We start from the raw sequence: 19,440 nt of genomic DNA, 5'->3' as shown, positions 1-19,440 counted from the left end.
AGAAAGTTTTCCTTCTGGAGTACTCTCAGAGATGGTATGACAGAGAAATTAAGGTTATGAGATTTTGAATGAGAGAAATTTAAGTTGAACTCATAGTTCTGCAACTCACTAGTTACAGTTTCTAACCCTTTGTTTCCTCATCTGTCAAACAGGGCTGAATGATAATTATATCTCTTTCCAAAGGTGGCTGTGATGATTAAATGAGCAAATGTATACAAAGTATTTAGCCTAACATCTGGTAAGGAGTAAACACTCAAGAACTTACTATCTTTCTGAGATATTAAATATGAACACTATAATGACCTAGACTGTATCACAAGGGAGGGCAGATTTAACCAAAAAGAAAGAAAAATATTTCCACAGCAGCATAACCCTCTCCCTCAATCCTCTCAACACACTTTTACATGAAGAAACATTCAAAGGTAAAAATACAAACAAAACAAGAAAGAAAGCTATACTAATTTTAAGTCAGCAAGATAGAATAATGGAAAAAGTTTTAAAATCCTCATGCTAAAATCATGATTCTACACTTATTTTCTCTGGATATGCAGATTTTCAAGTATACTTGCAAGATTAGAAATGTACTACAAAGAACCTATTTCAGTCTAATAATTATCTCAAATAAGAGCGAAGAGAAAATAGGAAATTAGTGTAAAGGTGATCATTTCAGAATTTAGACAAAAACATCCATGTTCCCTGCAAGCGCTTACTTTCAAAAATATTTCAAGTGAAATACCAGGATAACTATGAATCCTTCCACCAATTAATGTTTCTTACTAAAAGTTAAAAAAAAAAAAAGTAGAATAATTTTTTTGTAACCAACATTCCTAGCACTGTAGTGCTAACTCTATGGAGGAAAAGAACAGAGCATTCACTTTTATCAACGACTGGCCAGGTCAGTGATAGCGCTCAATGATCCCTTCCAAATGCTACAGTTCTGAACCATTTCATCCCAGTCTAGTTACTTCCTACTCTCCTAGCAGAAAATGTTAGGCTACAAAACAAGTCTTGAAAACAAATTCAGACTGAAATTACATCAAGTATCTTCTCTGACAATGGAATGAAACTAGAAATCCACAATAGGAGGAATTTTGGAAAAATAACAAAAATGTAGAAATTAAACAGAAATTAAATAACATGGTCTTGAACATTCATTCAATGGATCAATAAAGCAATTAAAAGGAAAAATTAAAAATACCTTGAGACAAATGAAAATGGAAATACAACATAATAAAAGGTATGGGAATTCAACAAAAGCAGTTCTAATAATGAAGCTTATAGAAATAAACAACTACATAAAAAAAGAGAAATGTTCCAAATAAACAACCTAATGTTGCACCACAAGGAACTGGAAAAAGAAGAGCAAAGTAAGCCGAAAGTCAGCAGAAGGAAGGATATAATAAAAATCAGAGCAGAAATACATGAAATAGAGAACGGAAAAAAAAAATACAGAAAAGACTAATGAAATTCTTAGTTGGTTATTTGAAAACATAAACACAATGAACAACCCTTCAGGCACACTAAGAAAAAATAAGAGTGAAATTTAAAAAATTATAAATGAAAGAAGAGACATTAAAACTGATACCACAGAAATACAGAAAATCGTAAGAGACTTATGAACAACTATATGCCAACAAATCAGGAAATCTACAAGAAATGGATAAATTCCCAGAAACATACAATCTACCAAGACTGAATCACAAAGAAATAGAAAATCTGAACAGACCAGTATGTAGTAAGGAGATTGAGTTGGTAATAAAAAGTCTCCCGTCAAAGAAAAGCATAGGAACTAGTGGTTTCACTGGTAAAGTCGAACAATCATTTAAAGAAGAACTAAAACCAATCTTTCTTGAACTTTTCTAAAAAACTTAAGAGAGAATATTCTTAATTCATTTTACAAGACCAGAAGTACTCTGACATCAAAGTCAGACGAGAATACTATAAGAAAATTACAGACCAGTATCTCTGATGAAAACATGCAAAAATCCTCAACAAAATACTAGGAAGCCAAATCCCACAACACATTAGAAGGGATCACTCACCATGATCAACAGGGATTCATCTCTGGCATGCAAGGATGGTTCAACATACGCAAACCAATAAATGTGATACACCACAGAATAAAGGAAAAAAATGATCATCTCAGTATTTGCAGAAAAAATATCTGATAAAATTCAACATATTTTAATAAACTATCAACAACTTAGGTATAGAAGGAACGTACCTCAAAACAATAAAGGCCATAAATGACAAGCCTACCAGCTAGCAATATACTCAGTGGTGAAAAGCTGAAAGCTTTTCCTCTAAGATCAGCAAAACACAAATGCCCACTCTTGCCACTGCTAATCAACATAGTATTGGAAGTCTTAGCTAGAGTAATTAGGCAAGGAAAAGAAATAAAAGGCATTCAAATTTCAGAGGAGGAGGTTAAACTGTTTGCAGATGACATGATCTTATATATACAAATTCCTAAAGATTCCACCAAAAACCTGTTAAAATAAATGAATTTAGTAAAGTTTCAGGATACAAAAGAAACTCAAAAATCAGTAGCATTTCTATAACTAACAATGAATGATCCAAAAAGGACATCAAGAAAAAATTCCCATTTATAATACCATAAAAAAAAACACTTAGGAGTAAATGTAATCAAGGTGAGAGATTTGTACACTGAAAACTATGAAACATTAATAAAAAAATTAAAGAGAACACAAATAAATGGAAAGACATATGTTCGTGAACTGAAATAATATTGTTACATAAATATTAACACAATCTATAGATTCAAAGCAATCCCTATGAAAATTCCAATGACATTTTTCATGGAAATAGTGCTATGATTTGAGTTTGTCCTCAGCGATATTCATGCTGAAATTTGATACCCAGCATGGAGGTGTTGGGAGGTCGGGCCTAGTGGCAGGTGTTTTGAGTCATGGGGGTGGATCCTTCATGAATGACTTGGTGCCATTCTCTTGGTAGTGAGTAAATTCTTTCTTGTGCAAGAATTAGCTCCTGTGAGGGCAGGCTGTTATAATGTAAGTTTCCTCCTCCTGTTTGTTGCTCTCCTCTTTGTACCCGTCTGCTACCCCTGTGACTTAAGCCATGTTATCATGTAACAAGGAAGCCCTCACCAGAAGGGCAATCTCCTTCAACTTCCCGAGTACACTTTCTCTTTTCTTTTCTTTCTTTTTCTTTTTGAGACAGGGTCTTGTCCTGTCACCCTGGTTGGAGTGCAGTGGTGTAATTACAGCTCACTGCAACCCTGAACTCCTGCACTCAAGTGATCCTCCCACCTCAGTCTCCCGAGTAGCTGGGACTACAGGTGTGCACCACTATGCCTGGCTAATTTAAATTTTTTTTTTCCGTACAGATAGAGTCTTATTATGTTGCCCAGGCTGGTCTTGAACTCCTGGCCTTGAGTGATCCTCCTGCCTTGGCCTCCCAAGGCACTGAGATTATAGGCATGAGTCACCGTATCTGGCCATAACTCCTTTTCTTTATAAATTAACCAGTCTCAAATATTCTACTAAGTCAACATAAAACAGACAAAGATAAATAGAAAAAAACAATTCTATAATTCATATGGAACCATGAAAGACCTTGGATAACAAAAGCAATCTTGAGCAAAAAGCTAGAGATATCACACTTCCTGATTCTAAAACACATTACAAAACTACAGTAATAAAAACAGTATGCTACTGAAATAAAAACAGACATACAGACCAATGGAACAGGAGAGACAGCCCAGAAATAAACCCACACATACACAGTCAACTAATCTTTAACAAACATAAGAAGATCACACAATGGGGAAAACACAGTCTCTTCAATAAACTGTGCTGAAAAAACCAGTTATCCACATGCATAAGAATAAAACTGGACCCTTATCTCACCCCATATATAAAAATCCACTCAAAATGGATTAAAGACTTAAATATAAGATCCAAAACTACAAACTACTTGACAATGATCTTGGTAAAGCCTTTTTGGATACGACCCAAAAAACATAAGCAAGAAAAGCAAAAAGATAAATAGGATTGCATTAAAGTAACAATCTTCTGCACAGCAGAGGAAATAATTAACAAAGGCAATCTACAGCAAAGGAGAAAATATCTGCAAACCACACATGTGATAAGGAGTTATTATCCAAAATATATGAGAAACTCAAAAAACTCAAGAGCAAGAAAACAACCTGAGTAAAAACTCAGCAAAGGACCTGAAAAGATATTACTCAAAAGAAGACATACAAATAGGTAACAGGTATAGGAAAAGGTGCTCAACAACACTAATCATCAGGGAAATACAAATTAAAACCACACTGAGATACACACCTCATTCCTGTTACAATGACTATTATAAAAAAGACAAGAGGTAAGTATTGGTGAGGAGGTGGAGAAAAAGGAAACCCCTGTACACTACTGGTAGGAATACAAATTAGTAGGACCATTTTGGAAAACAGTAAAGAGGTTTCTCAATACATTAAAAATAGAACTATCACATGATCCAGCAATTCTATTTCTGGGTATATATGCAGGGGAAATTAAATCAGCATGTGGAAGAGATATCTGCATTCTCCAGTTAATTTCAGCATTATTCACAGTAGCAAAGACATGGAATCAATGTAAGTGTCCATCCACTGATGAATAAATTTTAAAACAGGGTATATATACACAATGGAATATGTTTTTACCTGAAAGTAAATCAATCCTGTCTGGTGAGATAACATCTATGTACCTGAAAGACACTATGCTAACTGAAACAAACCAGGCACAGAAAAGACAGATACTGCATGATCTCACTTACATGTGGTATCTAAAAACATTGAACTCACAGAAGCAGAGAGCAGAACGGTGGTTATCAGAGGCTGAAGTTTGTTGGGGAAGGGAGTGGGTTAAACGGTACAAAGTTTTAGTTAGACCGAAGGAACAGATCTAAAGATCTACTGTACAGCATGGTGACTACAGTACATAATAATGTATTGTATACAGCTGTCCCTTGGTATCCATGGGGAGTTCTAGGATTCCCACTGGATATCAAGATCTGCAGATGCTAAGTGCCTTACATAAAATGGCAGTGTTTACATAATAGCCTGCACACATCCTTCTGTATACTTTAAAATCATCTCCGTATTACTTATAATACTTAATACAATGTAACTCTTATGTAAATAATTATAGTGTCTTTTAAAAATTTGTGTTTTTTAAATATGTTGTATTGTGATTTTTTATTGTTGCTGGGTTTTTCTTGAGTATTTTTTTATCTGCGGTTAACTGAATCTGCTGATGCAGAATCTGCAAATATGGGAGGCCAACTGTACTTGAAAACTGCTAAGAAGGCAGATTTTAAATGTTCTTATCACAAAAATTGGTTAAGTATGTGATGGATATGTTAGTTTGACTCAATCATTCCATAATATCTACATATATTAAAACATCATGTTGTATACTACCACAAATATATACAGTTTTTCACTTGGAGTTAACAAAGAACTATATGAGGAACTGGATAAAAAAACACACTCCCTTGTCTCCAAATACATAACACTCTAACGCGTGTTACAGAATATGGAGAAAAACATAAAAGGATGGTTTATCTGCTGGTTTGGCAATTGAAATGAATGCTTTATACTGTCTTAATGAGCACTACACACATTCTACTGCTCTTTTTCATGTTTCTTCTATTTTAAATATGTAAATAAACTTGGGTTCAAATCTGCCGGCTTCTGAGAAGACTACTCAATGCGGTTACTGCTATAGAAAGTAAATATTCACATTGTTAAAAAAAGGTAAGATTAACACAGGAAAAAGGGAATGGGTTACATACAGGCAAGGCTGCTTGCAAAAAAGCAAAAAAGCAACAAAAGGAAATGTGAATACTAATCTATTCCTGTATAAGCTGTTAACACAGTATGAACATTCTCAAGACAGGTAAACTGGTAGCCTCAGGCAAACTCATTATTTAGCTACAGCAGTAAACAGATGCAAAGTTAAGCTTTGCTTATGCATTAGGGATGCATACTATGTTATGCATTAGGGAATGTCATGCATTAGGGAAGAGTGTACATGGGAAGAGAAATCCCACAAACCTGCTAGATAATCTCTTAATATATTAGGTTGATAAAGCTGTACTTAACTATAAGCACCTCTGTCCTCTTCTGACATTATTGTTCCTTTCCTTACTCCCATCCTTTCTCCTTAAGTCTCTTCAGCACACACACACCCCCAATCTTAACTTTGTGCTTAATGTTTGGTTTTCCTTCATGTTTCTGAAACATTAATGACCAAGGCCCAGTTTTGGAGTAAGGACACAGCTTCTGTCCTGTACCCTCACTGACTGTATCTTTGTCATTCTTCTCTCCAAGGCACTAATTCTCTCTAAGGTCAACTAGAAAACTGGGATGGGAGACATACAAAGTGCTCCCACTCAGCTCATGGCTGTTCTCTCTCCTGGTTTTCTACTCAAGACACAAAGTCAGCAGCCAGGAGAACTAAAATGTTTAAAAATAAAGAAGGGAAGTAAAGTGAAGTCTTTCACTTTCTGGAAAATAAAGTGCAAAGTTAGAAGCTCCAGAATTTGGGGCAGGAAGTCAACATACTGAAAAAACAGAGACCCAATAGCACCAAAGGCCAATAAAGAATATTTCCAATGAAGTTTGGCCTGGAAGTCACTTAGTAACAACTCAAGATCAGAAATGTCATGTGGCTTCTTATCTGCTCTAACAGGTGCCACTAACTTGTTAAGTCTCATTGGAATAAGGTGTTCTATAGTTGCAGCCTCCTGTTGTAAAATGTGGGGAATCTAACCTTTGAATTACAAGTTGTGAAATGCGTTAAAATGACAGATAATTCAGTTTTGTTTCTTTGCCGTATGTTCAGTAGACTGAAAAAATTCTTCTAATAAAGTAACCAAGTAGCATCTGATCTAGATTTTAATCCTCTCCCCTCCAGAATGAGATGAACTATTTTACTGATGCAATTTCAGAGGGATGAACTGCTTCTTATGCACTGAAGACTTATTATTGGGGAAAAAAGAGGGTGCAACATTAATAGTGAAAATCTGAGTATTGGTGTAGAAAGATACACTGTAGCTTGGCTTTACTCTATTTCGATTCATGTCCATATCCTATCTACTGAGATTCCTTACTTGAGAGAAAGGAAAGGAATGAGAACACATATGAGAGTTCTCTGCTGCAGCAGCAAAGGGCTACTTGCACTTGATTTACACATATAAAAGAAAAATAATGCTCAGTGACTAGGAAGGTATTGTTGCTTTGTATTTCGTTTCAATGACTTTATAAGAAAAGTGAATACTGGAGCACTATCTGAAACAGGGCTTGGCAATCCATCACCCTGAATTAAGAGCTTGTTACTCAGTATATCCCTTTGTCACCAATCTAGTTCTTCCTTTTCCTTTGCCATTTTCTATTTTTTCTATTTACCTCATCTGCCCACATCTTTCTGCCACCTCTTTTTCTGTGCAGGACTTGTGGATTCCCATGGTCATGCTTAGCTCCATTTGTAAAATTAAGAGCTAAAGTCGCTGCTGACTCCTCAAGAACATCAGAGAAAAGTCAATGCAATGAAGATGATGAATACACTCAGTCTTATTTTATTTATTTATTTATTTTTTGAGACGGAGTCTCGCTGTGTAGCCCAGGCTGGAGTGCAGTGGCCGGATCTCAGCTCACGGCAAGCTCTGCCTCCCAGGTTCACGCCATTCTCCTGCCTCAGTCTCCCGAGTAGCTGGGACTACCGGCGCCCGCCACCACACCCGGCTAGTTTTTTGTATTTTTTTAATAGAGACGGGGTTTCACCGTGTTAGCCAGGATGGTCTCGATCTCCTGACCTCGTGATCCGCCCGTCTCGGCCTCCCAAAGTGCTGGCATTACAGGCTGGAGCCACTGCGTCTGGCCCAGTCTTATTTTTTTAATCAAACAGAAGAGAGAACATTCTTGTTTGGAGACTACTTTATGTCAACAAGCAGGTTGTATCTTTAGAGATTTTATATATATTAATTAATATATGTATTCATACATATGAAATACACACAAATATATAGGAAAAACTTCCAAAAATGTTTTATATTGAGAGGATTGTTAGTCAAAAGTTATTTCCTATTTTGGTATTTTCTGACTTCTGTTACTTTTATTCTAGACTTTTCTTTTTGAAATAGAGCTAACTCCTTCAATGTGTGTGTGTTGTCCATAGTAGGTTCAGCTGAGTGAGATCAGTTAACATTGTTTTATTTCTGTCTGCACCTGTTGACCATGCTAAAAACCCATACTGGTGGCCACAGATACAACTGAGTGCAGTTATGAAGCTTGTATGATTGGTGCTACAAAGGGGAAATACTTTTTAAGCACATGCGTAGGGCAAGTACTGGGTTCTTCAAGCATTCACATATTTGAATAAAGCTCAATGGAAATTATGTCTAGGCTGTGGAAAATCTTACAAGTGTACTAGGCCACAAAAATATTATCCTGTTCTTTTAAACATTTTGCATAATTATTTCAAAGATGTAAGTTAGCAATGGAAAAAAAGTTAAGAATTTTATTTGGATACAAAGGCTCTTAGGGTTACTAGGTATACAGACTATTCAATTGTCATCCATCCATGCATTCAAATACTGAGTGTCTATTATATGCCAGGTATTGTTCCAAATGCCTCATATAAAATAGTGAATAAAACAACATCTCTACCTCATGAAAAGTCCTCTACCTTTTAATGGAGTTTATACTCTACAAATGATATTTTCATAAAGATAATTTCATAAAGATAACTTTTAGTTTATATCTTAGAAGTCTCTACTGTGTGTTCAATTTATTGCAAGCTATGGATAACTTTAACATGAGGCTAACAGTTCAGAATTACAAGTATTAACTTGGCCAGTGAACAGAAAGAGAAATGGTATTTTTTTTTGTAATTATATTTAGTCATAACATATTTTAACAAAAAATATACAACTGCATTCCAAATTTACCAGTTAATGTTCATGTTATACAAATCCTGTCTTATATAAGAATATTTAGATAAATATATTTAAATATAATCACTTCTGGATTATATTTACCAAATTATTTTATTCCTATTTTAAACTCAGTCAGAATTTCATAATTCATTTTTTTCCACTCAGATGTTTAATTATATTTTAAAAGTGTGAGACAGATGTCACAAATGATCTTTAAATTAATTGAACAAAAATTCAAATTAAAAAAGAACAGAACAGGATTCCACATGTAGAATTCTGCAATACTATGGCTAGGCTTCTCTGTGAGTTGGAATGTAGAGATACAGAGTTTTTTTCCTACAAACAGGCCATATAAGGTATCTCTATTATTAAGATATTTGCTTGCTAAAAATGCAGATTTCTAGACCACATCCCAGGTCTAATGAGTCAAAGTTTATGGAGGTAGAGAATGAACAAAAATACTTATTTTAAAAAGCAGGCCAATTGATGGTCAGATACTTAAAAGTTTGACAAGAGAAGCAATTGTGTAGTATGTGGTGGGTGGAGAGGGTGCTGTATTGCTGTCACTGTATCTACGTAGTGGTTATGTCTATTTTCTCCCGGACAGAAATTTCTTATTATCTAAGACTCTTGTTCATTATAGGGTCAGGGTTTCCACTGGCAAAACGCTTTGTATGAAACCTAGCCAAACATAAGACACAGGGAACAAGACACATGGGCCATATGTTCTGCCAGGAGGCCCACTTCACCATCCAAAATGCCTGGCAGTTGTCAGAACTTGCAAGGGGAATTTTGTTTACTTTGTGAGATGCCCAGTAGGTTCCAAAGGTCATTTAGGAATACTGTCACACTGTTGCTAGGGAAGAAATGGTCTTCAACTTAAGTGTATCCACCAAACAGGACATTTGTGATCCTAGTATTCATTTTGTATCTATGGTCAATCAACAGCATTCCTTACATTGGAAAATCTCTTATTTCCAAGAAATACTACTTAAAAATGTCTACTACTAATAAATAGTAGTTTTATGTTTTCCAAATATCTTTTATCCACAAAACAGCTATATGATTAAGCATTATGCATGATATATGGTTTGCTATGTCTGAGAATCTTGACATAAATACAGTGAAATAACCATTTCAGAAATAAATTTCATATTTCAGAAAATATAAATATTTCAATTAAATAAAAAATTACTTATCAGTATTGTTTGTTAAAGATCAGGGATTTGATAATCAACAATAATATAAATAGTTTAGAAATAATTGGAACTAGTAGTTCTAAAATTTGAAAATAATGCCTTAATTATTTACACACAGCCATCTTTATTTACATACAAATCCAAAATAGGCAATATGACCTTTTATGTGGAAGTTTCAAAGAGTCACAAGAGAGGGGTGAAGTCTCAGAATACAATAAGCAGATGTTTCAAGGAGGACATGACAGACAGCAGGGCAGAAATGTGACAGAAGTCAGAAGAAGAGACAGGAAGCACAAGGCAAATGTGGCAGACACAAATGGTAACAGAAAAAGCAGCGAAGAGCCAACCTAAACATGGCATGAAGCAATGTGAGGACATCGAGGAGGGATAAAACTTGCCCGCACAATGATACAATATTCAGTCTTACGTTCAAGAAAAGAAAATGTAATTACATGTGCATCTTTTTATCAAAGGGAAATTATCTTTAGTAAATTCTATAATCTTAATTTTTTTAAAAGATGCTTCAGTTAATTCACGTGTTCATCAATACCCATGAAAGACAGCGAGAAGTGAGAGCACAATAAACAGTATTTATACACTGATATCCCTGCTCCAACAGCACGGCACATGTAACTGTGCCAATCTCTATCCTGGGTGTCTAGGAAAGTTGCCATAAAATGAACAGGTGTTTGGATTTGACGGGCTCAATGACTCAGTTTCGTAGAGGTTGTGCTGTTTACTGGTAGCTACAGCAATCACTTCCTTAACCTCTCTGCACAAAACCCGACACAGCAGTTCTTTCTTACGCCAGTTCCTTGTACTGGGATGCATGCTTTTACCTAAAGGTGAGCCACCTCTTCTTAGCCACAAAGGCCATCTGTGGCCCTTGAGATGCTGTGGCCAGAGAAAGAGAATGAAGAGAAAAAAGGAAGGGCTAAGAAAGACTATCTTTATGGGAAGGAAAAGAGAAACTATAGGAGTGGGAAGAAAGGCAGAGAGAGGGACTGGGAAGGAGCGTAGCTCTCAGTGTTGCAGGCAGGATAAAGAGTAACTGTCAAATGCCTCAGGGCTGCACCGTAAGTCACCTACCTCTTCATTCAGTAACTCTTAGGCATTTGCTTTAAAAATTCAGTCCTCCCTCAGTATCTGTGAGGGACTGACTGCTTCCAAAACCCCTGTGGATATCAAAATCCCAGGATGCTCAAGGCCCTTGTATAAAATGATGCTGTACTTACATTTAACATACACACATCCTCCTGTATACTTTAAATCATCTCCAGATTACCTTATGTAATCCCTACACATCATTTCATTTGCGTGGATTCAACGTAAACTCAGCATTCTGCAAATTCAAGTTCTCCTCTTTAGAACTTCATGAAATTTTTCCTTTTCTAAATATTTTTGATCTATGGTTGGCTATATCCACAGACACACAGGGCTGACTGTAAAATGTATTCAGGGGATTCACCGATAGGGAACAGGACTAGATGATCCTTAGGTCATGATGCTCTCATCACGTATCCTTGCCTATTCTGTTCCTCCTATACTGTCCTGCACTTCCTTCCTGCTTGTTCACCCTCTCACTTTTCTTCTTTCACTGCTGGACCTTTCGCTGGCGCCCCCTGGAACTTGTATTTCATGAAACAAACTGTTTCATATTTTCTACCTCTTGTAGAAATACTGCTTTTCACTTCTCTGCTCTAATTAGAACCTGGCTATCCTCTAAACATACTGGTCTCTCAGCAGCCCTTTTGAAAGAAGGATTTGAGTGTTGCATTTGACTGCTGGTACGCAAATGCAGGTTTCAGAGCATTAGTTCTCATTTGTATAACAACTTCCATTTTTTGAGCCTCCTGAAGCCCAGTTATCCCAACTCTACTCTTTGCTATAATTTACTGAACCCTACCCTACATTCACTAAGAACTTTGGTGCCTAATTTACTCTATACCTCAACTCTAGATATTACATACTGTCTGTCTGGACAACTCATCCAAAATTCAGGTCTCACTGTTTAATCTTCTGGCATCTTTTTTTCTCCTTCTCACTTGAGTCACCTACTTCTACAGTCACATCTGGCAGACCTGTCCTCTCTGCAATGACTATAATTTCCCATTCTCAGATAAGAACACCTATGTTTATATCTTTTGGGCTCAATAGATATTTGACTTCAATGAAACCTCTACTTTCTATACATCAACATTCTCCTTCTTTTCAAGAAACTTATATTACAAATTATCCTTTCTCCTATATCTTCAGTCTATCCTTTTTTTCCACTGGAGATTAAACATGCTCAAGAATCTTTTGTCTTAAACAAAACAACCAAAAAAAAGTGATGTCCTTCTGTACTCATATCTTCTGGTTACAATTCTGCTTCTATCTCACAGTTAAATTTACAAAACAGTTGGGCATTTTTTGTACTTATTGACTTCCTGCTCATCCCTCAATCCCTCCCAATCTGCTTTCTGCCTCTACATTTGTATTAAAAGAGCTCCTTCTAAAGTCATCAGTGACCTCATTAGACAAACTAGTCCATACTGTAGTTGATCCACCTTCAGAACTACTGCCTCCTTACCGAAGCAGAGCTTCCCTGTGGCCTTTGTTGCCAGCATATCCCACTGGATTGCCTGTCCCTGGTTGCTCCTTCTCATTTTCCAGCTCTCTCAACTTGATTCAATCTTTTAAAGTTAAGGACTTCATAGGACATGATCTGAAGCAAACTTTTCTGTTAGTGACTCTGAATTTTGTATCTCCAGCTCCACTTATCAACACTTTTCTGGACAGTTCTACTTGGATGTCTTAGGCACCTTAAATATGGTATGTCTAAATGTATCTTCTTCCAAATGTCTTGTATCATTAGCCATACCACTACCCACCTGCTTATTCACATCAGAAACCAGGGGTGATCTATGAAATCTCCTTCACTAATGCTGCCAACATTCTCTTACTATCTTTACCTTAAACATGTCTAGAATATACCCACGTCTCTCCATTTCTACTGCCATTACCCAAATCATTGGCTGCCATCAGCCAAATCATCTGCTCCATTGGCCTATATGTCTGTTTTGGTACCAGTACCATTCTGTTTTGGTTACTGTAGCCTTGTAGTATAGTTTGAAATCAGGTAGCGTGATGCCTCCAGCTTTGTTCTTTTGTAGTGCTTATCACAATTATAACACATTAATTATTTGTTAACATCTGTGCTTCTTGCCCCAATTCAAACTCCTTCACCAATCTCCACAAGAGTAGTAACCATATCTGTTTTATTTATGTGTATGCTGCGTCTATGAGGCCTAGCACATCGCCTGTGTGCTAGTATATGTCCAATATATATGTGTGGAATGAATGGATGAACGCTTATTCTAACTGTGGGATTCTGTTTATCCCAACAGACTAAAGAGCAATATGACTGATATTTTCAGGTTTTACTCAAATAACAGTGAAAAAGAGCAATTAAAAGTTCTTTAACGCAACTACAGTTTTCTTGGGAGAAGGGTACCCTAATAACTGCCTAACTACTGGTAGTGAATTTCAACTTATAGCTGATTCTACTTACAAACCACATTACTTAAAAGTGAAAAGAGAGTATCAAAAACTCAGAAGAAGGAATAAAGAATACTTCATCTTGCTTAAGAGTCAACCCCACCATTCTCTAATTCTCATTCTCTAATTATTCCTTAAAGCCCACATTTGCTACTACATTTAGATACTGATGTATCTTTTGTTTAAGTTTGGTTAGAAAAAAAATATTAAAAAAGCATATTTAAGGAAAAGAAAGAACAAAATAGTCTTGGCTTTTTATTAAATACCCCTTAAAAGCAGTAAATCCAATTACAGATCCAGTCTGGATATCAAATTATAGCAATTTTCTTAAAATTCTGAATGAAGCATGGAAAAAAATTAGGAAAATAAAGCCAAAATTTGGCTTTACCCTGAAATAGCAATCCATGCTGTTTAAAAAGCACATTACATCTATCTTGTAGCTGTGTTCATTAGCCAATTTATTTTATCCTTCTGTTTAGACACATCCTTTTTTCCTTAGATCCAGGGTTGAGTAAAAGAATGAGGAAAACTCTTACTTTAAATAAATCTTTAATGTAACCAGACCTCTATCTACTTGTGGTGGATAGCAATATTATAGAGGATGATAGGAAACTGGAATTTTAAGCTGTTACATTTTAGCCACAGTGTACATGACTATCGCTATTATGTTTGAATAAGCATTCTGTGTTCCTCTCACAATAAAAAATTAGATGGTTAGGCTGAGGCTTTCAGGCAGTATATCTATGGACAACAGTGGCATCTACCTATTCACTGTCAAGCTTGTTCTGATGTTCATGCTTTCTTAATCAGATACTGCTTCCTATATTATATTGCCTTACCTATGCTTCTACGTGTTCCTGACCTACTTTACCTTCACAGGGATGTCCTCCTCCTGGTTTGCTTTCTCTGAGGTGAAGACATATGAGATTTCTTTGTGAGATGTGGTCTGGCGGCAGATTGCACACTTAATGGAGCTTCTGTGAGATCCCACGCTGTATTGTTCAATAATTATAGAAATGCATTCATTACAGAAACAGTGACCACAGGTCAGTACTGCCCACTAAAAAGAAAACAGAACAAGCCTTAGTGCTATCAAAGATGCCTTACAACTTAGAAGTATATCAAAAGGAGAAGAAAATCACAATTTTTCTTCCCAAAGATTTTATGACAATATTCTTTGTCATAAAGCCAAGTTGTGTCTTTAAATTAATTTTTTATTCCAAAGTAAGCTTTCATAATCTTTGGTTGTGTTCATCCTAAAAGTGAGCATGATAGTCATTGTAGAAAGGTGGTGGTCTCATTTCTGTATTTGGGAGGAACGTAAATCAGTCCTTCAGCACTCTAACAATAGATATAACAGAGGGAATCAGAACATTAATTTGGAGATAATATCATACTCGACACATTCCATTTAGTTTAAAAAACAGATTTATATTTTCACAATTAAAGCACTTACATAGAAATTAATTATGGGTTAGTTAGTATCTCAAATTTATTTTGAAAGTGGTTCTGGTTATTTTTTTAAAAATACAACCAAAAAGAAATTATTATTATTTTTTAAATAGTCTCGGTCTGTCACCCAGGCTGGAGTGCAAATGACGCAGTCTTGGCTCACTGCAACCTTGCAACCTCTACCTCCAGAGTTCAAGCGATTTTCCTCCCTCAGCCTCCCGAATAGCTGGGATTACAAGTGCTCGCTGCCACGACTGGCTAATTTTTGTATTTTTAGTAGACAGGGGTTTCACCACGTTGACCAGACTGGTCTTGAACTCCTGACCCCGTGATCCACCGCCTTGGCATGGGATTATAGGCGTGAGCCACCGCACTTGGCCAAAAAGAAATTTTTAAGAAACCCCTTGTCCTATCTGGAAAAAATAAAATAATCCTCTGTCAATCTCTGCAACATACCATGGAGACTTTGGCAACGAGAGATGTAAAAGAGCAATAGATTTAGTCTAGGTGTAAGTTCTAAAAGCTATGGCATCTTAGAAATGTAGATTTAACTTTTTTCATCTGGTAAAAACAATAAGAAAAACTGACTGTCTTTTGAGTGACAAAACTTCTAAATCCTTAAGCTATGTTTTTTTTTTTTTTTTTTTTTTTTAAGGATATGCACATGTATGGAAAGAAAGTATGAGGCTGGCCCACTTGAGGTTCTTTGCTGGATCAACTAAGATGCTCTTAGGAAAAGAATTCACATTGAAAGAAGAGAAAATTGAGGTATATAAGCTTGGTTTTAAAACCACTATTTTGCCTATTATCAGCTAATACTATTCCTACTGTTCTCTAGCTGTACCTCTGCCAGAGTCCACAGGAGTTAAGATTAATGAAACTGAAGAGCTGTTTTACTAGTATTTTTGTATGACACAGAGCAGCACTATATTGTACTTTATGTACCTCTAGTGCCACTGGGGTACTCTATTAGAAAGGAGTTTTCTGACTCAATGGAGCTCAAAATGGACCAACTAAATGTCAAGACAGGTCCACCTACATGTGCAATGGAGAAGAAGCAACGAGATACCTGGCACCTGAGCATTAGGAGTGACAGGACGCTGACTGACCCAAACAGAAGAGACAAATGACAATGCCTCCAGGGGCATCAGCTGGTATATATGAGTCATCTCTGATAGATTCTAATTTAATAACTCTAAATTAGAAGAAGGGGAGAACTGGGGAGCCAAAAAGGAAAAAAATATATAGCTACTATACATTGTGAATATGAACAGGGCTTGAAAAGTAGTTTTGTTACTATTATTGAAATCCAGTATGGTCTTCTAGGTTATGCTACAATTAAATGAACTAATGTATATGAAAGAACTTTAAAAACTGAAAATGTTTAAGACAAAATGAAATAAAATGTCTGAGACATTCTAGTTGCATAAATCTTATCAAAACTAAAAGCAAAAAAGACTACTTTATGTCATGATTTCTTCCATTTTTATCACAACTTTTATCACAGTTTCATCACTGACTTTTGTCAGAAGTCACCAGCATTTGTACACTACTATTTGCTCAGTTTCCAATGTAGCATCTTTCCCTTTAAGATGTATTACCACATATTCTTGTGATCTCACCTTCTCCACCAATCTTGGAAACCAAAAGGTACTTTAAGGTACTTTCTTCTTGATTATTACTGGTCAGAATATGGAATGCATATATTTACCTTTCAACTCTCGGTTCCATAGAAAAAAACAGCCAAGAATATCTCTACTTCTTCAACAATAATAGGCTTATCTTTCAAATTTTCAAGGGCAATGAATATTCTGATATATATATATATATATATATATATATATAGAATTATCATAGAAAGCAGAAACTTGTATTTTCATAAATTGCAGTTCTCCTAAAGAATGTTTATAAACATTATGTATATTAATATTCACAAAGAAATATATTTAAGTGGTCTACCAAAATCACATCTAAATTTCTGTAGGAGAGATTAATTTGTACTCTAAAGTACAAGTATTATGAGATATTAATACTGGCAAGTAAGAACTGTGATTCTATACTAATGTAATTCCTTAAGTAAGTCTATGTGTGTTATATTACATTTCTGTATAATTACTGAATAACTATATTAACCCGACAAAGTCAAATTACTGGACACAACCTTGTGACTGGAAACAATGTTCAAAACTATGCATCTTTAATGAAAAAGATGGGGTCATTCTAGAAATATTTTTTCACTTCCCATTTCAGAAAAGCATTGCTCAAATATCTTACCCTAAGCATGTCACCTAACCTCTAGTGCTATCTTTAAGATAATGGTAATACTTGCCTTTCATAGAAACTAGTGGTGGGAAAAACGAGAGAGAGCGAAAGAAAAATTTTATGTAGAAACCTTTGAAAACCATAAGGTATTTTATAAATGCATCTGATGTTTATTATAATTTTACCTGTTTTCCCAGCTGTCGAGCACAGATTGGACAAGGTTCTGGATTAATACCTCCCGATGTTTTGTCTTGAGACTATCCAAAAAAGAATTAAAAAATATATTAGTTACAATTTTACATATAAAACCTGATCCATGTTTTGTAACTCATTTATGGAAATGAATACTGGCAATTATAATTTACATAATCTAACAATGTAGATGATCCATCAATATATTACCTAACATTATTATTCCTGAGACTTACTTACAAATATCATTTATTCAAGGAGTGGAAAAAAAAAGAAAACAATTTTAATCATAAAGATTGAATATTCCTAATCCAAAATCCGAAATCTGATGCTCCAAAATCCAAACTATTTGAGTGCTGACATGACAATCAAGGTAAACGCTCATCGGAGCATTTCAGGTAACAGATTTTCAGATAAGGCATCTAAACAAATTGAATCAATGAATTATTCTTTTCCTCTGTTAATTATTGATTTTTATAAGTAAATCAATAATGTATGTATATATTTTACAGTTCTATAATGTCCATTTGTTCTTACCATATAGATTCCGATTCGTTTTACTATGCTGTCCAGTTTTCCTTTTTACATATAATAAATCACCTACAAATTTAGTGACTTAAAACAAACATGTTTCCCATGATACTACAGGTGATTTGGGGATGGGTTGAGTTGGCTGGGGTTGGAAGGTCTATGAAGGCCTCATGCTCATGTTTGGCAGTTGGTAGGCTATCTGTTCTGCAGGGAGGGCTGAGCTGAGGGTTCTGCTGCTCAAGAAGGTAAACTAGGCTTTTTCAGATAGTCTCACAGAGTTCCAAAGGGCAACAAGAATGGGAGGGTCATTGCTGTAGCACTTTGTAAATAATCTACCATAATTCACAATAGCTCTTCTTTTCCAATATGTCAATAAAGAGTTGACATGTATATAAACGGTGAGATTATAAATATTTTAGGCCTTGTGGGCCATATGATCTGTGTTGTAACTACTCAATTCTGCTACTGTGGCATGAATACAGCCACAGACAATAGATAAATGAATGAGTGTGGCTATATTCCAATAAAACTTTACTTACGAAAAAAGGTAGTGGGATGAGTTTTTCCCATGCATGATAATTTGCAGATCCTTAAGTTAAACAAGTTATAAATTTTCCTCTAAGCACTGTCACATATTTTTACTTTCACTCAGTTCAGAGCATTCTCTAACCTCCATTTCGACTTCTTCTTTGACCCATGGGTTATTCGGAAGTATCCTCTCAATTTCTAAACTTTTAGGGATTTATTTAGTTGCCTTTCCATTACTGATTTCTGGTTTCAATTCCTCTTCAGTCAGAAAACATGCTCTCACATACTTTTAAGAGCTGCTTTTTGAATTAGCATAAGGTCTATTTTGATAAATGTTCCATGTACACCTAAAAAATATGCATTCTGAAGTTGTTGGGTGTAGTGGTCTGTGTCAATTGGGTCATATTTGTTCATTAGTGTTCAAATGATCAATAGCCTTACGGACTTTTTTGTCCATTCCTCTGGAGGAATCTTATAATAGTTTACCTCTGCTTACCTCCTTCCTTTGTGCTACTGACATATATTTTAGTTCTATATATGTTGCATAACCCATAAGACAGCACTGTTGCTTTTAAATAGTCAATATTCTTGCATATTTATTCACGTATTTAAGCTCTTGCTCTTCATTCCTTACTGTAATTGCATCCTTCAATCTGAAACAATTTTCCTTCAATCCAAAGAAGCTCCTTTAATACTTAATGTGATGTGGGTTTATTGGAGATGACTTCTTCCAGTTTATGTTTGTCTGAAAATATCTTCATTTCACTTTTTT

General features: G+C 35.5%; 1 protein-coding gene across 3 annotated transcripts in view; it reads right to left on the bottom strand.

Annotated features, from left to right (window-relative positions):
* The window catches only part of SHPRH (SNF2 histone linker PHD RING helicase), an 88,468-nt gene that overhangs the window by 46,114 nt on the left and 22,914 nt on the right, over positions 1-19,440 (bottom strand). For all 3 annotated transcript variants that reach the window (XM_031667362.1, XM_031667361.1, XM_031667363.1), the window contains 2 exons: positions 17,603-17,674; positions 14,575-14,763 (listed from right to left, as the gene is read on the bottom strand). In XM_031667362.1, the coding sequence (XP_031523222.1) occupies positions 14,575-14,763; positions 17,603-17,674 (261 nt within the window). The remainder of the gene's footprint in view (positions 1-14,574; positions 14,764-17,602; positions 17,675-19,440) is intronic.

The sequence above is a fragment of the Papio anubis genome, chromosome 6, assembly GCF_008728515.1.
Source record: "Papio anubis isolate 15944 chromosome 6, Panubis1.0, whole genome shotgun sequence".
NCBI lineage: Eukaryota > Metazoa > Chordata > Mammalia > Primates > Cercopithecidae > Papio > Papio anubis.
Note: the sequence above shows the minus strand (reverse complement) of the source record. Positions and strands in the feature narration are given on the sequence as shown.